The sequence below is a fragment of the Cherax quadricarinatus genome, chromosome 29 (genome assembly GCF_038502225.1).
Source record: "Cherax quadricarinatus isolate ZL_2023a chromosome 29, ASM3850222v1, whole genome shotgun sequence".
Lineage (NCBI taxonomy): Eukaryota > Metazoa > Arthropoda > Malacostraca > Decapoda > Parastacidae > Cherax > Cherax quadricarinatus.
Genome location: NC_091320.1, coordinates 2638282 through 2662402, shown reverse-complemented (window position 1 = coordinate 2662402; position 24121 = coordinate 2638282). Strand labels below are relative to the sequence as shown.

General features: G+C 43.0%; 2 protein-coding genes across 3 annotated transcripts in view; both read right to left on the bottom strand.

Annotated features, from left to right (window-relative positions):
• LOC128692171 (N-acetylated-alpha-linked acidic dipeptidase 2) overlaps positions 1 to 24121 on the bottom strand; it is a 273078-nt gene that overhangs the window by 16550 nt on the left and 232407 nt on the right. For both annotated transcript variants that reach the window (XM_070089594.1, XM_070089595.1), the window contains 2 exons: positions 23385 to 23576; positions 1028 to 1168 (listed from right to left, as the gene is read on the bottom strand). In XM_070089594.1, coding sequence (XP_069945695.1) covers positions 1028 to 1168; positions 23385 to 23576 — 333 coding nt within the window. The remainder of the gene's footprint in view (positions 1 to 1027; positions 1169 to 23384; positions 23577 to 24121) is intronic.
• Positions 1 to 24121, bottom strand: part of LOC128690643 (quinone oxidoreductase-like protein 2 homolog) — a 172183-nt gene that overhangs the window by 111309 nt on the left and 36753 nt on the right. The gene's annotated exons all lie outside the window — the stretch shown is intronic.

Here is a 24121-nt window from a genome sequence, read left to right as displayed (position 1 = left end):
TATTTACATGCTAGATGAACAGTGACAGCAGGTGTAAGGTGGCTAATGGGCAGGTACCTAGTTGCTGCAAGGTGAACAGCAACAGCAGGTGTAAGATGACTAACAGCCAGGTACCTAGATACTGCTTGGTTAACAGGGACAGCAGTTGTAAGGTGACAAACAGCCAGGTACCTACTTACTGCTAGGAGAATAGGGGCATCAGGTGTAAGGTGACTAACACCCAGGTACCTACTTACTGCTAGGTGCACATGCCCATAGTTTCCACCTGTGCCAAGGACTGAACCACAGAAGTTTAACACAGGTCAGCATTACTACCAATGATTCAAAATAATCAGTGGCAGTTGAATGATAGGTCTAGGCCTTTTGTGTTGCAATCAACACATCAGGAGGTTGCAGTGTTACAGAAACAGAGGGGGAAATCCTGAGATTCGTTCCCCCCTGAACGAATCTGCATAGATTTCTTACTCTATTGCTGCAACATTGCAAGTTCCGTAGGTGTTGATTGCAACACAAAAGGCCTAGAGCTATCACTTAACTTCCCCTGTGGTTATTTTGCATCTTTTATTGCTCATTCACGATTACTGCAATGATGCCTATCGAATAGTGATGTTTTAAGTAGTGTCCACAGGATGGGTATGGCTTGCATAATTAAGATACTAAAGAAATAAAGTTAGAATATAAAATCCAAATTTTTTTTTCAGTAAGTCTACTGACTAAAGTATAAGTTGTAACCATGTGATGAACAACCCATGTGATGAACAACCCATGTGATGAACAACCCACGTGATGAACAACCCACGTGGTGAATAACCCACATGATGAACAACCTTATGATGAACAACCCATGTGATGAACAATTCATACGTCAGTTACTGAAATGTAATTCTCGTCTCAACTAGTACACAAGCGTTTGAGTACCTTAAACAATAACTAGTACGTAAACAAGTGGTTCTCAACTTTACACACTAAGTAGTACACAAGTGTTTGAGAACCTTACACACTAACTATTACACAAGTGTTTGAAAACCTTGGATTCAGAGAGGACGACAGCCAGGTCGCCCCACATGGCTGCCACGGCAGTATGGTAGTGAAAACCTTTATCGTATATCTCACTGGCCAGAGCAAAGGTCTCATAGAGCGTGTGGTACTGCGGCTCCCCGATAGTACTCTGTGGGCAGAACAAACCAACAGTGAATATATTTACACTTGAATGAAACACAGACAAAAAAAAATGTATTCTGAACAAACTTCTCGGAGCTATCATCTACAAATTCAGAATTCTCCTAAGGGAAAAGGAAATAAATTGTAAAATTTAAGAAAAGGGAGACTAAGTGGTTTATATTCTGAGATTGCACGTAGGTATTAAGTAGGTTGGTAGACAGCAACCACCCAGGGAAGTACTACCGTCCTGCCAGATGACTGTGAAACAGAAACCTGTAACTGTTTTGCATGATGGTAGGATTGCTGTTTTCTTTTTCTGTCTCATAAACACGCTAGATAACAGGGATATCTTGCTACTCCTACTTACACTTTAGTCACACTTCACAGACACGCACATGCATATATATATATATATATATATATGCATATATATATATATATATAGGTGGGGATATAGTTTTGGAGTGGTTGGTGCAATTATTTAATAAATGTATGGAAGAGGGTAAGGTACCTAGGGATTGGCAGAGAGCATGCATAGTTCCTTTGTATAAAGGCAAAGGGGATAAAAGAGAGTGCAAAAATTATAGGGGGATAAGTCTGTTGAGTGTACCTGGTAAAGTGTATGGTAGAGTTATAATTGAAAGAATTAAGAGTAAGACGGAGAATAGGATAGCAGATGAACAAGGAGGCTTTAGGAAAGGTAGGGGGTGTGTGGACCAGGTGTTTACAGTGAAACATATAAGTGAACAGTATTTAGATAAGGCTAAAGAGGTCTTTGTGGCATTTATGGATTTGGAAAAGGCGTATGACAAGGTGGATAGGGGGGCAATGTGGCAGATGTTGCAAGTGTATGGTGTAGGAGGTAGGTTACTGAAAGCAGTGAAGAGTTTTTACGAGGATAGTGAGGCTCAAGTTAGAGTATGTAGGAAAGAGGGGAATTTTTTCCCAGTAAAAGTAGGCCTTAGACAAGGATGTGTGATGTCACCGTGGTTGTTTAATATATTTATAGATGGGGTTGTAAGAGAAGTAAATGCGAGGGTCTTGGCAAGAGGCGTGGAGTTAAAAGATAAAGAATCACACACAAAGTGGGAGTTGTCACAGCTGCTCTTTGCTGATGACACTGTGCTCTTGGGAGATTCTGAAGAGAAGTTGCAGAGATTGGTGGATGAATTTGGTAGGGTGTGCAAAAGAAGAAAATTAAAGGTGAATACAGGAAAGAGTAAGGTTATGAGGATAACAAAAAGATTAGGTGATGAAAGATTGAATATCAGATTGGAGGGAGAGAGTATGGAGGAGGTGAACGTATTCAGATATTTGGGAGTGGACGTGTCAGCGGATGGGTCTATGAAAGATGAGGTGAATCATAGAATTGATGAGGGAAAAAGAGTGAGTGGTGCACTTAGGAGTCTGTGGAGACAAAGAACTTTGTCCTTGGAGGCAAAGAGGGGAATGTATGAGAGTATAGTTTTACCAACGCTCTTATATGGGTGTGAAGCGTGGGTGATGAATGTTGCAGCGAGGAGAAGGCTGGAGGCAGTGGAGATGTCATGTCTGAGGGCAATGTGTGGTGTGAATATAATGCAGAGAATTCGTAGTTTGGAAGTTAGGAGGAGGTGCGGGATTACCAAAACTGTTGTCCAGAGGGCTGAGGAAGGGTTGTTGAGGTGGTTCGGACATGTAGAGAGAATGGAGCGAAACAGAATGACTTCAAGAGTGTATCAGTCTGTAGTGGAAGGAAGGCGGGGTAGGGGTCGGCCTAGGAAGGGTTGGAGGGAGGGGGTAAAGGAGGTTTTGTGTGCGAGGGGCTTGGACTTCCAGCAGGCATGCGTGAGCGTGTTTGATAGGAGTGAATGGAGACAAATGGTTTTTAATACTTGACGTGCTGTTGGAGTGTGAGCAAAGTAACATTTATGAAGGGATTCAGGGAAACCGGCAGGCCGGACTTGAGTCCTGGAGATGGGAAGTACAGTGCCTGCACTCTGAAGGAGGGGTGTTAATGTTGCAGTTTAAAAACTGTAGTGTAAAGCACCCTTCTGGCAAGACAGTGATGGAGTGAATGATGGTGAAAGTTTTTCTTTTTCGGGCCACCCTGCCTTGGTGGGAATCGGCCGGTGTGATAATAAAAAAAATAAATAATATATATATATATATATATATATATATATATATACATACATCTAGGTTTTTCTCCTTTTTCTAAATAGCTCTTGTTCTTCTTTATTTCTTCTATTGTCCATGGGGAAGTGGAAAAGAATCTTTCCTCCGTAAGCCATGCGTGTCGTATGAGGCGACTAAAATGCCGGGAGCAATGGGCTAGTAACCCCTTCTCCTGTATACAATTACTAAAAAAGAGAAGAAGAAAAACTTTATAAAACTGGGTTGCTTAAATGTGCGTGGATGTAGTGCGGATGACAAGAAACAGATGATTGCTGATGTTATGAATGAAAAGAAGTTGGATGTCCTGGCCCTAAGCGAAACAAAGCTGAAGGGGGTAGGAGAGTTTCAGTGGGGGGAAATAAATGGGATTAAATCTGGAGTATCTGAGAGAGTTAGAGCAAAGGAAGGGGTAGCAGTAATGTTAAATGATCAGTTATGGAAGGAGAAAAGAGAATATGAATGTGTAAATTCAAGAATTATGTGGATTAAAGTAAAGGTTGGATGCGAGAAGTGGGTCATAATAAGTGTGTATGCACCTGGAGAAGAGAGGAATGCAGAGGAGAGAGAGAGATTTTGGGAGATGTTAAGTGAATGTATAGGAGCCTTTGAACCAAGTGAGAGAGTAATTGTGGTAGGGGACTTGAATGCTAAAGTAGGAGAAACTTTTAGAGAGGGTGTGGTAGGTAAGTTTGGGGTGCCAGGTGTAAATGATAATGGGAGCCCTTTGATTGAACTTTGTATAGAAAGGGGTTTAGTTATAGGTAATACATATTTTAAGAAAAAGAGGATAAATAAGTATACACGATATGATGTAGGGCGAAATGACAGTAGTTTGTTGGATTATGTATTGGTAGATAAAAGACTGTTGAGTAGACTTCAGGATGTACATGTTTATAGAGGGGCCACAGATATATCAGATCACTTTCTAGTTGTAGCTACACTGAGAGTAAAAGGTAGATGGGATACAAGGAGAATAGAAGCATCAGGGAAGAGAGAGGTGAAGGTTTATAAACTAAAAGAGGAGGCAGTTAGGGTAAGATATAAACAGCTATTGGAGGATAGATGGGCTAATGAGAGCATAGGCAATGGGGTCGAAGAGGTATGGGGTAGGTTTAAAAATGTAGTGTTAGAGTGTTCAGCAGAAGTTTGTGGTTACAGGAAAGTGGGTGCAGGAGGGAAGAGGAGCGATTGGTGGAATGATGATGTAAAGAGAGTAGTAAGGGAGAAAAAGTTAGCATATGAGAAGTTTTTACAAAGTAGAAGTGATGCAAGGAGGGAAGAGTATATGGAGAAAAAGATAGAAGTTAAGAGAGTGGTGAAGCAATGTAAAAAGAGAGCAAATGAGAGAGTGGGTGAGATGTTATCAACAAATTTTGTTGAAAATAAGAAAAAGTTTTGGAGTGAGATTAACAAGTTAAGAAAGCCTAGAGAACAAATGGATTTGTCAGTTAAAAATAGGAGAGGAGAGTTATTAAATGGAGAGTTAGAGGTATTGGGAAGATGGAGGGAATATTTTGAGGAATTGTTAAATGTTGATGAAGATAGGGAAGCTGTGATTTCGTGTATAGGGCAAGGAGGAATAACATCTTGTAGGAGTGAGGAAGAGCCAGTTGTGAGTGTGGGGGAAGTTCGTGAGGCAGTAGGTAAAATGAAAGGGGGTAAGGCAGCCGGGATTGATGGGATAAAGATAGAAATGTTAAAAGCAGGTGGGGATATAGTTTTGGAGTGGTTGGTGCAATTATTTAATAAATGTATGGAAGAGGGTAAGGTACCTAGGGATTGGCAGAGAGCATGCATAGTTCCTTTGTATAAAGGCAAAGGGGATAAAAGAGAGTGCAAAAATTATAGGGGGATAAGTCTGTTGAGTGTACCTGGTAAAGTGTATGGTAGAGTTATAATTGAAAGAATTAAGAGTAAGACGGAGAATAGGATAGCAGATGAACAAGGAGGCTTTAGGAAAGGTAGGGGGTGTGTGGACCAGGTGTTTACAGTGAAACATATAAGTGAACAGTATTTAGATAAGGCTAAAGAGGTCTTTGTGGCATTTATGGATTTGGAAAAGGCGTATGACAGGGTGGATAGGGGGGCAATGTGGCAGATGTTGCAAGTGTATGGTGTAGGAGGTAGGTTACTGAAAGCAGTGAAGAGTTTTTACGAGGATAGTGAGGCTCAAGTTAGAGTATGTAGAAAAGAGGGAAATTTTTTCCCAGTAAAAGTAGGCCTTAGACAAGGATGTGTGATGTCACCGTGGTTGTTTAATATATTTATAGATGGGGTTGTAAGAGAAGTAAATGCGAGGGTCTTGGCAAGAGGCGTGGAGTTAAAAGATAAAGAATCACACACAGGGTGGGAGTTGTCACAGCTGCTCTTTGCTGATGACACTGTGCTCTTGGGAGATTCTGAAGAGAAGCTGCAGAGATTGGTGGATGAATTTGGTAGGGTGTGCAAAAGAAGAAAATTAAAGGTGAATACAGGAAAGAGTAAGGTTATGAGGATAACAAAAAGATTAGGTGATGAAAGATTGAATATCAGATTGGAGGGAGAGAGTATGGAGGAGGTGAACGTATTCAGATATTTGGGAGTGGACGTGTCAGCGGATGGGTCTATGAAAGATGAGGTGAATCATAGAATTGATGAGGGAAAAAGAGTGAGTGGTGCACTTAGGAGTCTGTGGAGACAGAGAACTTTGTCCTTGGAGGCAAAGAGGGGAATGTATGAGAGTATAGTTTTACCAACGCTCTTATATGGGTGTGAAGCATGGGTGATGAATGTTGCAGCAAGGAGAAGGCTGGAGGCAGTGGAGATGTCATGTCTGAGGGCAATGTGTGGTGTGAATATAATGCAGAGAATTCGTAGTTTGGAAGTTAGGAGGAGGTGTGGGATTACCAAAACTGTTGTCCAGAGGGCTGAGGAAGGGTTGTTGAGGTGGTTCGGACATGTAGAGAGAATGGAGCGAAACAGAATAACTTCAAGAGTGTATCAGTCTGTAGTGGAAGGAAGGCGGGGTAGGGGTCGGCCTAGGAAGGGTTGGAGGGAGGGGGTAAAGGAGGTTTTGTGTGCGAGGGGCTTGGACTTCCAGCAGGCATGCGTGAGCGTGTTTGATAGGAGTGAATGGAGACAAATGGTTTTTAATACTTGACGTGCTGTTGGAGTGTGAGCAAAGTAACATTTATGAAGGGATTCAGGGAAACCGGCAGGCCGGACTTGAGTCCTGGAGATGGGAAGTACAGTGCCTGCACTCTGAAGGAGGGGTGTTAATGTTGCAGTTTAAAAACTGTAGTGTAAAGCACCCTTCTGGCAAGACAGTGATGGAGTGAATGATGGTGAAAGTTTTTCTTTTTCGGGCCACCCTGCCTTGGTGGGAATCGGCCAGTGTGATAATAAAAAAAAATAATAAATATTAGAGGTATTGGGAAGATGGAAGGAATATTTTGAGGAATTGTTAAATGTTGATGAAGATAGGGAAGCTGTGATTTCGTGTATAGGGCAAGGAGGAATAACATCTTGTAGGAGTGAGGAAGAGCCAGTTGTGAGTGTGGGGGAAGTTCGTGAGGCAGTAGGTAAAATGAAAGGGGGTAAGGCAGCCGGGATTGATGGGATAAAGATAGAAATGTTAAAAGCAGGTGGGGATATAGTTTTGGAGTGGTTGGTGCAATTATTTAATAAATGTATGGAAGAGGGTAAGGTACCTAGGGATTGGCAGAGAGCATGCATAGTTCCTTTGTATAAAGGCAAAGGGGATAAAAGAGAGTGCAAAAATTATAGGGGGATAAGTCTGTTGAGTGTACCTGGTAAAGTGTATGGTAGAGTTATAATTGAAAGAATTAAGAGTAAGACGGAGAATAGGATAGCAGATGAACAAGGAGGCTTTAGGAAAGGTAGGGGGTGTGTGGACCAGGTGTTTACAGTGAAACATATAAGTGAACAGTATTTAGATAAGGCTAAAGAGGTCTTTGTGGCATTTATGGATTTGGAAAAGGCGTATGACAGGGTGGATAGGGGGGCAATGTGGCAGATGTTGCAAGTGTATGGTGTAGGAGGTAGGTTACTGAAAGCAGTGAAGAGTTTTTACGAGGATAGTGAGGCTCAAGTTAGAGTATGTAGGAAAGAGGGAAATTTTTTCCCAGTAAAAGTAGGCCTTAGACAAGGATGTGTGATGTCACCGTGGTTGTTTAATATATTTATAGATGGGGTTGTAAGAGAAGTAAATGCGAGGGTCTTGGCAAGAGGCGTGGAGTTAAAAGATAAAGAATCACACACAAAGTGGGAGTTGTTACAGCTGCTCTTTGCTGATGACACTGTGCTCTTGGGAGATTCTGAAGAGAAGTTGCAGAGATTGGTGGATGAATTTGGTAGGGTGTGCAAAAGAAGAAAATTAAAGGTGAATACAGGAAAGAGTAAGGTTATGAGGATAACAAAAAGATTAGGTGACGAAAGATTGAATATCAGATTGGAGGGAGAGAGTATGGAGGAGGTGAACGTATTCAGATATTTGGGAGTGGACGTGTCAGCGGATGGGTCTATGAAAGATGAGGTGAATCATAGAATTGATGAGGGAAAAAGAGTGAGTGGTGCACTTAGGAGTCTGTGGAGACAAAGAACTTTGTCCTTGGAGGCAAAGAGGGGAATGTATGAGAGTATAGTTTTACCAACGCTCTTATATGGGTGTGAAGCGTGGGTGATGAATGTTGCAGCGAGGAGAAGGCTGGAGGTAGTGGAGATGTCATGTCTGAGGGCAATGTGTGGTGTGAATATATCAATATCTAAAACTTTTAGCCAGTCATATCCTAAGCCAGTCATCAAGGTCCTAGAAGTCTTCCTTGGTAATAAGACAAGGCAGACTTGGCTTTGTTGTCAAGTTCTAGCTGAGATAAGTTCTGCTGGACAATTTTAAGTGCACTAGATTCATGCAATAGTCTGTGTGTACCGTCAACATAAGTGCACTTTATTCCATCCGTCAGTCCACGGTCTTCTGCTTCTCTTACCACTCCCTCTTGTGTACATACAGTGGAACCTCAAAAATCAAACGTATCACATATCGAACGTTTCGAAAATAGGACCATTTTTTCGGACAAACTGTGTCCCTATTATCGAACGTGGCCCTATTTTTGGACCGCCGGGTATGGGACCTGTCTGCTGCCCGCTCTGTTCGCGTCCCCGCTCAGGCGCCGTGACCAGTCTAGCTTTGTTTATGCTTGAGTGAACACTAACCTGCGCTCTCATTCACGCATTTTACGATTATTTCGTTGTGTTTAGTGGGTGTGGGACTGTGAAATAAGCTTCCATGGGCCCAAAGAAACTTGTTAGTGGTACCCCTGTGGTAAAGAAAGTGAGAAACACCATAGATGTGAAGAAGGAAATAATACAAAAGTATGAGAGTGGTGTGAGACTTGTTGAGCTTGCCAGGATGTATGGGAAAAACAAGTCGACCATCGGTTCTATCCTGTCAAAGAAAGAACAAATCAAGGAAGCTGATGTCGCGAAAGGTGTTAATATAGGGAGTGGATGAGGTGCCTTCTTCAAAGATTAAGGAGATTTGTGCCAAGTGGAATGATGTCCAAATGTTTGTGCAGAAGTACCACCCTGAGCAAGCTGAAACAAGCCATCTTTGCAACAAGTTCAGTGACAGAACCATGTCCCATTTTAGGGAAATGTTAAAGAGACACCAGAAACAGAGGACTGTGGACAGTTATTTTGTGAGACAGGGGTCCAGTGACTCAAGCTGCTCCTAGTGGCATTAAAAGACAGAGAAGGGAAGTAACCCCAGAGAGGGCTTTACCTGAAGTCCTCATGGAGGAAGATTCTCCTTCCAAACACTAACCAACTCCCTCTCTCCTCCTCCCTATCTTCCAGATGCCATCACCAATCTTCAATAAAGGTAAGTAAAAATGTTATTTTATATGTATTACTATACATAATTAAAAACTATAGTATTTGTTTATGTTTCACTGTAAACACCTGGTCCACACACCCCCTACCTTTCCTAAAGCCTCCTTGTTCATCTGCTATCCTATTCTCCGTCTTACTCTTAATTCTTTCAATTATAACTCTACCATACACTTTACCAGGTACACTCAACAGACTTATCCCCCTATAATTTTTGCACTCTCTTTTATCCCCTTTGCCTTTATACAAAGGAACTATGCATGCTCTCTGCCAATCCCTAGGTACCTTACCCTCTTCCATACATTTATTAAATAATTGCACCAACCACTCCAAAACTATATCCCCACCTGCTTTTAACATTTCTATCTTTATCCCATCAATCCCGGCTGCCTTACCCCCTTTCATTTTACCTACTGCCTCACGAACTTCCCCCACACTCACAACTGGCTCTTCCTCACTCCTACAAGATGTTATTCCTCCTTGCCCTATACACGAAATCACAGCTTCCCTATCTTCATCAACATTTAACAATTCCTCAAAATATTCCTTCCATCTTCCCAATACCTCTAACTCTCCATTTAATAACTCTCCTCTCCTATTTTTAACTGACAAATCCATTTGTTCTCTAGGCTTTCTTAACTTGTTAATCTCACTCCAAAACTTTTTATTATTTTCAACAAAATTTGTTGATAACATCTCACCCACTCTCTCATTTGCTCTCTTTTTACATTGCTTCACCACTCTCTTAACTTCTCTCTTTTTCTCCATATACTCTTCCCTCCTTGCATCACTTCTACTTTGTAAAAACTTCTCATATGCTAACTTTTTCTCCCTTACTACTCTCTTTACATCATCATTCCACCAATCGCTCCTCTTCCCTCCTGCACCCACTTTCCTGTAACCACAAACTTCTGCTGAACACTCTAACACTACATTTTTAAACCTACCCCATACCTCTTCGACCCCATTGCCTATGCTCTCATTAGCCCATCTATCCTCCAATAGCTGTTTATATCTTACCCTAACTGCCTCCTCTTTTAGTTTATAAACCTTCACCTCTCTCTTCCCTGATGCTTCTATTCTCCTTGTATCCCATCTACCTTTTACTCTCAGTGTAGCTACAACTAGAAAGTGATCTGATATATCTGTGGCCCCTCTATAAACATGTACATCCTGACGTCTACTCAACAGTCTTTTATCTACCAATACATAATCCAACAAACTACTGTCATTTCGCCCTACATCATATCGTGTATACTTATTTATCCTCTTTTTCTTAAAATATGTATTACATATAACTAAACCCCTTTCTATACAAAGTTCAATCAAAGGGCTCCCATTATCATTTACACCTGGCACCCCAAACTTACCTACCACACCCTCTCTAAAAGTTTCTCCTACTTTAGCATTCAAGTCCCCTACCACAATTACTCTCTCACTTGGTTCAAAGGCTCCTATACATTCACTTAACATCTCCCAAAATCTCTCTCTCTCCTCTGCATTCCTCTCTTCTCCAGGTGCATACACGTTTATTATGACCCACTTCTCGCATCCAACCTTTACTTTAATCCACATAATTCTTGAATTTACACATTCATATTCTCTTTTCTCCCTCCATAACTGATCATTTAACATTACTGCTACCCCTTCCTTTGCTCTAACTCTCTCAGATACTCCAGATTTAATCCCATTTATTTCCCCCCACTGAAACTCTCCTACCCCCTTCAGCTTTGTTTCGCTTAGGGCCAGGACATCCAACTTCTTTTCATTCATAACATCAGCAATCATCTGTTTCTTGTCATCCGCACTACATCCACGCACATTTAAGCAACCCAGTTTTATAAAGTTTTTCTTCTTCTCTTTTTTAGTAATTGTATACAGGAGAAGGGGTTACTAGCCCATTGCTCCCGGCATTTTAGTCGCCTCATACGACACGCATGGCTTACGGAGGAAAGATTCTTTTCCACTTCCCCATGGACAATAGAAGAAATAAAAAAGAACAAGAGCTATTTAGAAAAAGGAGAAAAACCTAGATGTATGTATATATATATATGCATGTGCGTGTCTGTGAAGTGTGACCAAAGTGTAAGTAGGAGTAGCAAGATATCCCTGTTATCTTAGCGTGTTTATGAGACAGAAAAAGAAACCAGCAATCCTACCATCATGCAAAACAGTTACAGGTTTTTGTTTCACAGTCATCTGGCAGGACGGTAGTACTTCCCTGGGTGGTTGCTGTCTACCAACCTACTACCTAGATTAACCTCATCCTTCATAAATCCATCTGCTGATACATCAACTCCCAAATATCTGAAAACATTCACTTCTTCCATACTCCTCCTCCCCAATTTAATATCCAATTTTTCTTTATCTAAATCATTTGATACCCTCATCACCTTCCTCTTTTCTACGTTCACTTTCAACTTTCTACCTTTACACACACTCCCAAATTCGTCCACTAACCTCTGCAATTTTTCTTTAGAATCTCCCATTAGCACAGTATCATCAGCAAAAAGTAACTGTGTCACTTCCCATTTTGAATTTGATTCCCCATAATTTAATCCCACCCCTCCCTCGAACACCCTAGCATTTACTTCTTTTACAACCCCATCTATAAATATATTAAACAACCATGGTGACATTACACATCCCTGTTTAAGACCTACTTTTACCGGGAAGTATTCTCCCTCTCTTCTACACACCCTAATCTGAGCCTCACTATCCTCATAAAATAACTTTACAGCATTTATTAACTTACCAACTATTCCATATACGTACTTGCAACATCTGCCACATTGCTCCCCTATCCACTCTATCATAATTATATCATAAATATATCTTCACTATATGCACAATGGAATACAGGCGGGCACCACTTTACAGCACTTCACTTCATGGTGTTTCGCTAATACAGCAGTTTTCAATTATACCCATTTTTCATTTATTCAGACTTCCTATAATAAATATATTCACCACACACTATAAACTAAGGACGAAAACATTTTACAATATGTAATGTGTGTACTGTATATGCATTTTTTTAGACCTAGCTCTATTGTTCACTTAATATATGATAGTATAAACATGTTAGCAGGCTTTTATATGCATATGAAAATGAAAAAAGCTATGTATCACTCTACAGCAGTATCCTGGAGCCTAACTTGCTGTATGAGTGGGGTTCTCCTGTAAAACTTTACAGGATACATCGATGGTGAAAGGTTATTAGCATAATGTACAAAATACTAAGTTTGAGAGATACATAACTACACAAGTGAGCTTGATAACACTTAAATAATAAAAAGTTTCCTCAGCTCATAGCTGAGATGCGTACCTAGAATACGACAAACGTTACCCCTCTGAACTTCAGCATTTAGACTCGGAAACAGAAAACTAGTTGCCCTGGGATCTTTAGTTGCTGATGAGTCTTTTTCCATAATTCCTTTAGAAAGATGGATGCACTCTGCCCCCATGAACCGAGGCTCTCTGATGATCAAGTTCTCTGTAATTTCTAGACTTCTGGGACTCCCTGAAGTTGACACTGCACCTCCTTCATTCTTGCTGTGATGGAGACAGGTGTCAGCCACTGTGGATGAGCGTGTCTAGTTCCACACCACCTGCTTGCTATCTGTCCATATTTTAGAAAATTCTAACTGGATACTTTAACCCCTTGAGTGTCGCAACCCCCAATCCTGAGGTGTCTCCTGGTGTCGCAAAATTTAAAAAAAAAAAAAAATATTTTTTCTTATGAAATGATAGAGAATCTCTTCCCGATTGTAATGATACCAAAAAAACAAAATTTGATGGAAAACTGACGGAATTATGCTCTCGCGAATTTAGCGACCTCGGCGCTGTTTACAAATCGGCGATTTCGCCCACTTTGAGCCCTATTTTCGGGTAATTTCATTGTTCCAGTCGCCCAAACTCATAGCTATTTCTTTAGAACTTCATTTTTTTCTATCGATTGAGTACAAGAAACTGCCCATTTACTGATTTCAACTACCTAATAATGTGGTCAGAAATTTGCAATTTGGCCAATTTCACGAAAACTAAAAAATATGACAATTTCAAAATAAGGTCCAGAATGAACAATGCAGACATTCCTGGCTCTAAAATAATGTTTTCTTTGTTCATCAGTCACGTCTCCAGGCCCCTCTGATATTACTCTTGCTTTCTATTTTGAATTTTTATTAAAACAAAAAATATTAGACTTACTATTATGCAGACTACTGCAATGCTGTAATAACTGTATAAATAACATCAACCCATTCATGACTGCATATTAGAATGGCTAGTTGGACATTTATTGGACAATGGCATCATTTGTTTACTTTTGAACATTGGTAAAAATCAAATATTTCCCCTACTTTGAGCTCCATTTCTAGGTTCTTTTTATAGTAAAATCAATCAAAAACACCTCTATTTCTGTAATATGTTTTCCATTCTATCAAATGAGACCAAGAAAACGAGAATACAACAATAAATACTATACAAAAATAGACCACAAAGTCGGCATTTTAATTAAAAAAAACGGTCGGAGTTTTTTTTTTCTCATTATGCACTGCGTGCTCCAGGATTTTTTTTATATGGTGCACACTGACCACACAGACCCATTCTCTCACATGTGGGCCTACCAGCTTTCTCCTGCTTGATTTGAAGCCGCTAGAATTTATGAGTATATATACGTCAAACACGGCACCTCGTAAAACGTATATATACAGCCGCGACAGTCAAAGGGTTAAGCTGCCATCAGATCTGTAACAGCTGGTCATCCAGCAGTTGGAAGGATTCTCTCGGTGACGTTAGCTTCTTCATCCCTTGTAATTTTTGTCTTTAGATCTATGCCAAATGAGACCATGGTACCTGAATCGGTTACTGATGCGTTGCCACCAGCACACCTGTTCGGCGAGTTTAGGGGCAGCAAGGCAAAGTGCAACACCAACATGAATATAGCCTGAGGGACAAGGCATGTGTCTAGAGAGGAACTTGAGATAACCAATAGAAAATTTCCCACATGAGGAGTTCTCACTGCCAGATGAATTCAGTATATCCCCGACACTCAAGCACTGTATGCTATGTTCTCCACAACTGGCTGTTTCAGGGCAACTTTCAGTTGTAAGGGAGGAAATGGTGTAGTCTCCCGTCCAATTCATTTTTTTTTTATTTTATGCAGTACACAATGTAGTTTACATGTAATAAAACATTGTTAGGCACAAAAGAAACCCACTAATATGCAGTGCATTTCAGGCAGACTCTAGAAGGTCTGTAAGAGAGATTATACCTTCTCTAAGCCCATGCTTACTGTTTTGTAATGTTAACTGTTTTGTAATGTTACCTCAATGCCTTTACACAGGTTCCGCTACTACTTATTATCTTCTATAATACCTTAACATGGTATGAAGTTCAAGAATATTCGTCTGTAGCTTAAAGCTACCTGTAGATCCCCTTTCTTTAAAATGGAAATGTTTGTCTTTTTTACAGTCATCAGGAATGTGCCATCTATTTCAACTTATAGATTTTCACTGTCGGTACATCCACTACTCTTTTTCCTCTGTCACAGTCACAGAACACAGCTTGTTAGGTAGAGCTCTTCATATTTAACACCTCAATTCACTTGGTACCTTCTTTATTTTATGTTGTTTAGTTTCATTCTTCCCTGCTTTCTGGTAGCACTTGTCTCTCAGACTGATACTTCCATAAAATGCTTGGTTAGCTCCTCACAGCCTCTCTCTCTCTCTCATTACTGACATCTCTTAAGTGCTGCATCTGCTCCTTTATACTCATCTCAAGTTTCTATAAAGAAAATTTGGTTTTGACTTCACTTTTACCACTACATCAGAGAGAGAGAGAGAGAGAGAGAGAGAGAGAGAGAGAGAGAGAGAGAGAGAGAGAGAGACAGAGAGAGAGAGAGACAGAGAGAGAGAGAGAGAGAGAGAGAGAGAGACAGAGAGAGAGAGAGACAGAGACAGAGAGAGAGACAGAGAGAGAGACAGAGAGAGAGAGAGAGAGAGACAGAGACAGAGAGACAGAGAGACAGAGAGACAGAGACAGAGAGACAGAGAGACAGAGAGACAGAGAGACAGAGACAGAGAGACAGAGACAGAGAGACAGAGACAGAGAGACAGAGACAGAGAGACAGACAGAGAGACAGACAGACAATAGAGCAAAAAACTAATGTCAAAGACCTGGGAGTGATCATGTCAGAGGATCTCACCTTCAAGGACCATAACATTGTATCAATCACATCTGCTAGAAAATGACAGGATGGATAATGAGAACCTTCAAAACTAGGGATGCCAAGCCCATGATGACACTCTTCAGGTCGCTTGTTCTATCTAGGCTGGAATATTGCTGCACACTAACAGTACCTTTCAAGGCAGGTGAAATTGCTGACCTAGAAAATGTACAGAGAACCTTCACGGCATGCATAATTGAGATAAAACACCTCAATTACTGGGAGCACTTGAAGTTCCTGAACCTGTACTCCCTGGAATGCAGGCAGGAGAGATACATGATTATATACACCTGGAAAATCCTAGAGGGACTAGTACCAAACTTGCACACGAAAATCACTCTCTATGAAAGCAAAAGACTTGGAAGACGATGCAACATCCCCCCAATGAAAAGCAGGGGTGTCACTAGCACGTTAAGAGACAACACAATAAGCGTCAGGGGCCCAAGACTGTTCAACTGCCTCCCAGCATACATAAGGGGGATTACCAATAGACCCCTGGCTGTCTTCAAGCAGGCACTGGACAAGCACCTACCCAAGCACCTGACCAGCCTAGCTGTGGCTCGTATGTTGGATTGTGTGCAGCCAGCAGTAACAGCCTGGTTGATCAGGCCCTGATCCACCATGAGGCCTGGTCACAGACAGGGCCATGGGGGCATTGACCCCTGCAACTCTCTCCAGGTAAACAGAGAGAGAGAGGGGGGAGAGAGAGAGAGAGAGAGGAGCCAGTCTATCAGCATCCTGTCGGCCAACATTAGAGGTTTCATTACTAATGTTGGAGAGCTCTCACACAGTTTTGTGAACACTCGGCGTCCCGACATGATAGCTGTTGTTGAAACATTTTTGGATGACAGGACTCCAGAAAATTTTGCAAGAATTGCTGGCTACACCTCATGGATGAGAAGAGACAGGCAAGGACAAGGAGGAGGTGTTGCTGTGTGCTTCACTAAAAGTGTTCATGCCCAGCACATTGATGTTGCCACACCTACACATCTTGAAATGATGTTCTTCAAGCTCTGCATAAACACTAGTACCTCTGTACTAGCATGTGCAATGTACAGACCTCAGTGGCAACATGCAGATCCCATCAACTTCCCAATGGAAAATATTGACTCCCTTCTGCTACAACACAACTGTCAACATATCATAATTGTTGGTGACCTCAACCAGCACCTTATACAGAGGGACTTTGATGACCTTCTTGCAGTGTTTGACATGAGAAACTTTGTTGATTTCCCTACTCACATCTCTGGCTCCTCCCTTGACCCAGTAGTCACTTGTCAACCCCTCGGCTATGTTGGATCGTCTGACCACAAGGCTGTTTTTACGACACTTAAGATCCCAACAGAACAAGGTGAGGAGTCCACACGCACAACCTGGCTATGGGAAAGAGGTAATTGGCCAGCCCTTCACTCTGAGCTCGCCACCACCGATTGGAATGCTCTTCTCCAAGGGGATGTTGACAACCAAGTGAAAGCCTTCACTGGACACATCCTTAATCTACAACAAGAACACATTCCTCACCGGCAATATGTGACAAAGCCTACGGATCAGCCTTGGTTTGGCTTTCGTTGTAGAGAGGCTGCTACTGCTAAGTACAAAGCATGGCGAAGGTATAAGAGACATCCTACCACCTATAACAGGAACTTGCACAGGCAAGCCTGTAGACATATAGGTGATGTTCAAAAGTGGGCCATTGCTAAATGGGAGGTGGACACTAAAAGAAAGCTAGCATCAGGTAGGGTAGGCTCCAAAACCTGGTGGTGCCTGGTCAAGGACAGACAAGGTTATCTGCCTGATGAACTCATTCCACCTCTAAATCGACAGGATGGGGCCACCTCTACTAGTAGTCAAGAGAAGGCGGACCTCTCTGCTGAACACTTTGCTACCAAAATGCAAGTTCCTGATCCAGCAAGGGACCCTCCTTGGCTAGCTGCAAGAACTGTGTCAAAACTGTCAATGGTGACAATAAGGCAGGAGGAGGTGCATTTCCTTCTTAAATCGCTTGACCAAGAAAAGGCTGTGGGCCCAGACAAGTTGTGCCCAAGATTGCTGAGATGTGCAGACCAGCTAGCAGCACCTCTAACTCGCAGATCTTCAGCACTGCCTAGTACAGTGTAAATGGCCCTCTCTATGGAAAGAGGCAAATGTAGTCCCTGTTCACAAAAAGAAGAGCAGAGCAGAAATCAGCAACTACAGACCAGTGTCACTCCTGTCAATCACTGGTAAGATCTTTGAGACAATAATCTCAAGACAAATGACAGTTTTTTGACTATCACTCACTACTTTGTGATCATCAATATGGCTTCAGGAAAGGTTACTCTGCTGCTGATCTGTTGTTAAACCTCTCCACTAAGTGGTACCAGTCACTGGATGAATCCAAAGTCAGCTGTGTGGTAGCACTGGACATTGCTGGCACTTTCGACCGGGTGTGGCACCAGGACCTCTTAGCAAAACTTCAAGCACTGGGAATTGCAGGCTCTATGCTATGTCTCCTCAGTGTTTACATTCAGGGTAGATCTCTTAAGTGTAGTTCTCAATGGAACGGAATCAGCAAGACATCCTATTGGGGCAAGTGTTCCACAAGGAAGCGTGCAGGGACCATTGTTATGGAATGTCTACTTCAACGACCTTCTTCGTCTCATCCCAGAATCACATGCATATGCAGGCGACTGTACACTGACATTCACTTATCCAAGAGAAGAAATGCCAGCTGCTCTAAGCTACATCAATCACCAGCTGAGAGCTATATCAGCTTGGGGAAATAGATGGCAAGTAACATTTGCACCTGAGAAAATGCAAATAATGATTGTCTCTAGGCACCATGATCGTAATGCTGGTGCAGTAGTAAGGATGAATGAGAGGGTGTTGGCACCTGGAGAAGAAGTTGATATCCTTGGGGTGACATTTGACTCCAAACTAACCATGAAGAACCATGTAAATCTTGCAAACAAAGCAGCCAGGAAGCTTACAGCACTTCGCCGTATCTCGCATCTACTTGACAGTAGGGGTTGCAAGATTCTGTACGAGGCACAAGTACGCTCGCACCTTGAGTATGCTCCACTTTCTTGGTTTGCCTGCCCCCCCTCTCATTTGCGAATGCTTGACAGAGTAGAGAACAGAGCAAGACGTCTCATCTCTCGCCTGGACCCATCCTGGATAGATCTGTCATTTCAGCAGAGCCTTCAACATAGGAGGGATGTGGATGGCCTTACTGTTATGTACAAGGCCAATAATGTCAAAGTACCACACTTGGATCCACTTCGAGGACAGTGTGAAACAAGCTTTTATGCCACAAGACGGGCAGAAAGCAGCAACTTCACTCTGGCTGCACCCTTCTCCAGAACTTCACTCCATCTGAGATCCTATATACCCAGGGTGACTCGAGCATGGAACACATTCGTACAGCATAATGATGTCAACGAGATAAAGTCAGTTGATCAAATGAAAATGCTGGCCCAAAGATGGCTCCAACTTCATCCTGTTCCCTACTTGTATGTCTCATAACAATAAAAATGCTTTCAAATGAGCTGATGTAGGTAACAGCTCTTAGCTTGCCAATAAAGTAAGGAATCCTTAACCTGTAAATAGCTTGTCAATAAAGCTATGGATCCTTAACCTTGTCAAACCCTGTGTGTAAAAGAGAGAGAGAGAGAGAGAGAGAGAGAGAGTGAGAGAGAGAGGAGGTGAGAGTGAGAGTGAGAGAGGAGGAGGGGAGAGAGTGAGAGAGAGTGAGAGAGAGAGAGAGAGAGAGTGAGAGAGAGTGAGAGAGAGAGAGAGAGAGAGAGAGAGACAGAGAGAGAGAGAGAGAGAGTGAGAGAGTGAGTGTGTGTACTCACTCACCTAGTTGAGGAAGCAGGGGTCGAGTCCTAGCTCCTGGCCCCGCCTCTTCACTGGACGCAACTGGATCACTCTCCCTGAACCGTGAGCTATATCATACCTCTGCTTAAAGCTATGTATGGATCCTGCCTGCACTCACCTATTTGTGGTTGCAGGGGTCAAGTCATAGCTCCTGGCCCTGCCTCTTCGCTGACTGCTACTAGGTCCTCTCTCTCCCTGCCCTAAGAGCTTATCATACCTCGCCTTAAAACTATGTATGGTTCCCGCCTCCACTACGTCACTTTCTAGGTTATTCCACAGCCTGACTACTCTATGACTGAAGAAATACTTCTTAACATCCCTTTGATTCATCTGAGTCTTCAACTTCCAATTGTGACCTCTTGTGTCTGTGTCCCTTCTCTGGAACATCCCGTCTTTGTTCACCTTGTCCATTCCGCGCAGTATTTTATATGTCGTTATCATGTCTCCCCTGACCCTCCTGTCCTACAGTGTCGTCAGGCCGATTTCCCTCAACCTTTCTTCGTAGGACAATCCCCGTAGCTCTGGGACTAGCCTTGTTGCAAACCTTTACACTTTCTCTAATTTCTTGGGGTGTTTGACTAGGTGTGGATTCCAAACTGGTGCTGCATACTCCAGTATGAGCCTGACGAAAAATGGTATACAGAGTCTTGAACGAATCCTTACTGAGGTAATGGAACGCTATCCGTAGGTTTGCCAGGTGCCCGTATGCTGCAGCAGTTATCTGATTGATGTGCACCTCAGGAGATATGCTCGGTGTTATACTCACCCCCAGATCTTTTTCCTTGAGTGAGGTTTGCAGTCTTTGGCCATCTAGACTATATTGTGTCTGCGGTCTTCTTTGCCCTTCCCCAATCTTCATGACTTTGCATTTGGCAGGGTTAAACTCAAGGAGCCAGTTGCTGGACCAGGCTTGTAGCCTGTCCAGGTCTCTTTGTAGTCCTGCCTGATCCTCATCCGATTTGATTCTTCTCAATAACTTCACATCATCTGCAAACAAGGACACTTCTGAGTCTATCCCTTCCGCTATGTCGTTCACATATACCAAGAACAGCACAGGTCCTAGGACTGACCCCTGTGGAACCCCGCTTGTCACAGGCACCCACTCTGACACCTCGTCACGTACCATGACTCGTTGTTGCCTCCCTGTCAGGTATTCTCTGATCCATTGTAGTGCCTTTCCTGTTATGTGTGCCTGATCCTCTAGCTTTTGCAGTAACCTCTTGTGAGGAACTGTGTCAAAGGCCTTCTTGCAGTCCAAAAAAATGCAGTCAATCCACCCCTCTCCCTCTTGTCTTACTTCTGTCACCTTGTCATAAAACTCTAGTAGGTTTGTGACACAGGATTTTCCTTCCCTGAAACCGTGCTGGTTGTCAATTATATACTTGTTTCTTTCCAGGTGCTCCACCACTCTCCTCCTGATGATCTTCTCCATGACCTTGCATACTATACACGTTAGTGATACAGGTCTGTAGTTTAGTGGCTCATGTCTGTCTCCCTTTTTAAAAATTGTGACTACATTTGCCACCTTCCATACCTCAGGGAGTTGCCCAGTTTCAAATGTGTTGAAGATCTTTGTTAATGGCACACACAATATCTCTGCTCCCTCTTTAAGGACCCACGGAGAGATGTTGTCTGGTCCCACCGCCTTTGAGGTGTCAAGTTCGCATAGCAGCTTCTTCACCTTCTCCTTGGTTATATGTACCTCATCCAGTACTTGCTGGTGTACCCCCCTGTTCTGATTTCCTGGAGTCCTACTGGTTTCCACTGTAAATGCTTTTTTAAATCTCGTGTTGAGCTCCTGACATACCTCTCGGTCGTTTCTTGTGAATTCCCCATCACCATTCCTCAGTCTGATTACCTGGTCCTTGACTGTTGTTTTCCTCCTGCTGTGGCTGTACAACAGCTTCAGGTCAGTCTTGACTTTTGATGCTATGTCATTTTCATATATTCGCTGAGCCTCCCTTCTTATCTGTGCATATTCGTTTCTGGCTCTTCGGCTAAACTCTTTATTTTCCTGAGTTCTCTGCCTTCTGTACCTTTTCCATTCTCTAGTACACCTAGTTTTGCCTCCCTACACCTTTGGGTGAACCAAGGACTCGTTCTGTTCTTCCCATTATTTCTGTTTTCCTTGAGAACAAACCTCTCCTCTGCCTCCTTGCATTTTGTTGCCACATAGTCCATCATTTCTTGTACTGGTTTTCCTGTCAGTTCCCTCTCCCACTGAATGTCTTGAAGGAAGTTCCTCATGCCTGAGTAGTTCCCCCTTTTGTAGTTTGGTTTTTCCCAACCTATTCCTGCTACTCTCTCCACTTGGAGCTCAACTATGTAGTCAAAGCACAGAACCACATGATCACTAGCTCCCAGGGGCCTTTCATACATGATATCCTCGATGTCCAAACTACTCAAGGTGAATACAAGGTCCAGTCTTGCTGGTTCATCCTCTCCTCTCTCTCTGGTAGTGTCTCTAACATGTTGATGCATGAGGTTTTCCAGTACCACATCCATCATCTTGGCTCTCCATGTTTCGGGACCCCCATGGGGCTCCAGGTTTTCCCAGTCAATCTCCTTGTGATTGAAGTCACCCATGACTAGTAACTTTGCTCCCCCATGTGTGATCTCCTGGCCACCTCGGCTAGTGTGTCGACCATTGCTCTGTTGCTCTCATCATATTCTTCTCTTGGCCTCCTGCAGTTCTGTGGTGTGTGTGTGTGTGTGTGTGTGTGTGTGTGTGTGTGTGTGTGTGTGTGTGTGTGTGTGTGTGTGTGTGTGTGTGTGTGTGTGTGTGTGTGTGTGTGTACTCACCTAGTTTTGGTTGCTGGGGTTGAGTCAGAGCTCCTGGCCCCGCCTCTTCACTGGTCGCTACTAGGTCACTCTCCCTGAACCGTGAGCTTTATCATACCTCTGCTTAAAGCTATGTATGGATCCTGTGTGTGTGTGTGTGTGTGTGTGTGTGTACTCACCTAGTAGAGGTTGCAGGGGTAGAGTCCAAGCTCCTGGCCCCGCCTCTTCACTGGTCGCTACTAGGTCACTGTGTGTGTGTGTACTCACCTAATTGTGGTTGCAGGGGTCGAGACTCAGCTCCTGGCCCCGCCTCTTCACTGATCGCTACTGGGTCCTCTCTCTCTCTGCTTCCTGAGCTTTGTCATACCTCTTCTTAAAACTATGTATGGTTCCTGCCTCCACTACTTCACTTGCTAGGCTATTCCACTTGCTGACAACTCTATGACTGAAGAAATACTTCCTAACGTCCCTGTGACTCGTCTGAGTCTTCAGCTTCCAGTTGTGACCCCTTGTCCCTGTGTCCCCTCTCTGGAACATCCTATCTCTGTCCACCTTGTCTATTCCCCACAGTATCTTGTATGTCGTTATCATGTCTCCCCTGACCCTTCTGTCCTCCAGTGTCGTCAGTCCGATTTCCCTTAACCTTTCCTAGTACGACATTCCCTTGAGCTCTGGGACTAGCCTTGTTGCAAACCTTTGTACTTTCTCTAATTTCTTGACGTGCTTGACCAGGTGTGGGTTCCAGACTGGTGCTGCATACTCCAGTATGGGCCTAACATACACAGTGTACAGTGTCTTGAACGATTCCTTATTAAGGTATCGGAACGCTATTCTCAGGTTTGCCAGGCGCCCGTATGCTGCAGCGATTATTTGGTTGATGTGTGCCTCCGGTGATGTGCTCGGTGTTATGGTCACCCCAAGGTCTTTCTCCCTGAGTGAAGTCCACCTAGCCTATACACTGTCTGCGGTCTTCTTTGCCCCTCCCCAATCTTCATGACTTTGCATTTGGCTAGATTGAATTCGAGAAGCCATTTACTGGACCACATGTCCAGCCTGTCCAGGTCTCTTTGCAGTCCTGCCTCATCCTCGTCCGATTTAATTCTTCTCATCAACTTCACGTCATCTGCGAACAGGGACACTTCAGAGTCTGTGTGTGTGTGTGTGTGTGTGTGTGTGTGTGTGTGTGTGTGTGTGTGTGTGTGTGTGTGTGTGTGTGTGTGTGTGTTTGTTTTCCTCTAGTTAGAGGAACAGATGTAAGAGCATAAAGAAACTAAGCAACATGGTTAATAAGCGCAGAGCAAAGAATACCTACATTGTCATGAGTGTAACGAGTATCCATGCAGGGTATACCAATGTTATGTTGGAATCCCTTGTAGTCACTGCCAGAGCCAATAAACTGCATTAAAGGCAGGCCAGGCTCGTTTGGATCTGGTCTACGAACTACCCAAGTATCATACACACTCTTGCGTCCTGCTTCCAATTCCAGTGGATCTGGATTAGCGATCTGGAAGAAATGAAAAAAAAATCAATAAGAGAAAAGAAATTGAACCATCGATTAAAAGTAACCGTGATAAGGAAAAACATACTGCACGTTGAGATTTTATCTAAAGATAAATAAATTGGGCACCTAGGAGGCTGGGACTTTCGATAAATAGCCATAAGACTTCATCCGTCCTTCTCTCCGAGACCTCCACCTTCCTTGGTGACATTTTATGATTTTTAGACTGTCAGGTGTTGCACAAGCTGATTACATTAATTGCGACCACTCCTTGTGTTAATGTCCTTTCCTATGAATCAATCCTCCTTGAGTTTAGTTTAGTATGCACCCCATACCCATCCTGTGGGTGGTGGTCAGAGGATTACAGAAGTACATAATGGATCCAGGGACTGGGCCCCAAAGTTTTGATAGCTGATCAAGGTACAAAGGTAATGAACTCCAAGTAAATCTGCTCACAATCATGACCAAGTTTCAAGGTAATGAACTCAGGTAGGCAGTGTCCTTCAACACCTCCTGTCCTACCAACTCTTGTCATCTTCCTCTCATTCACC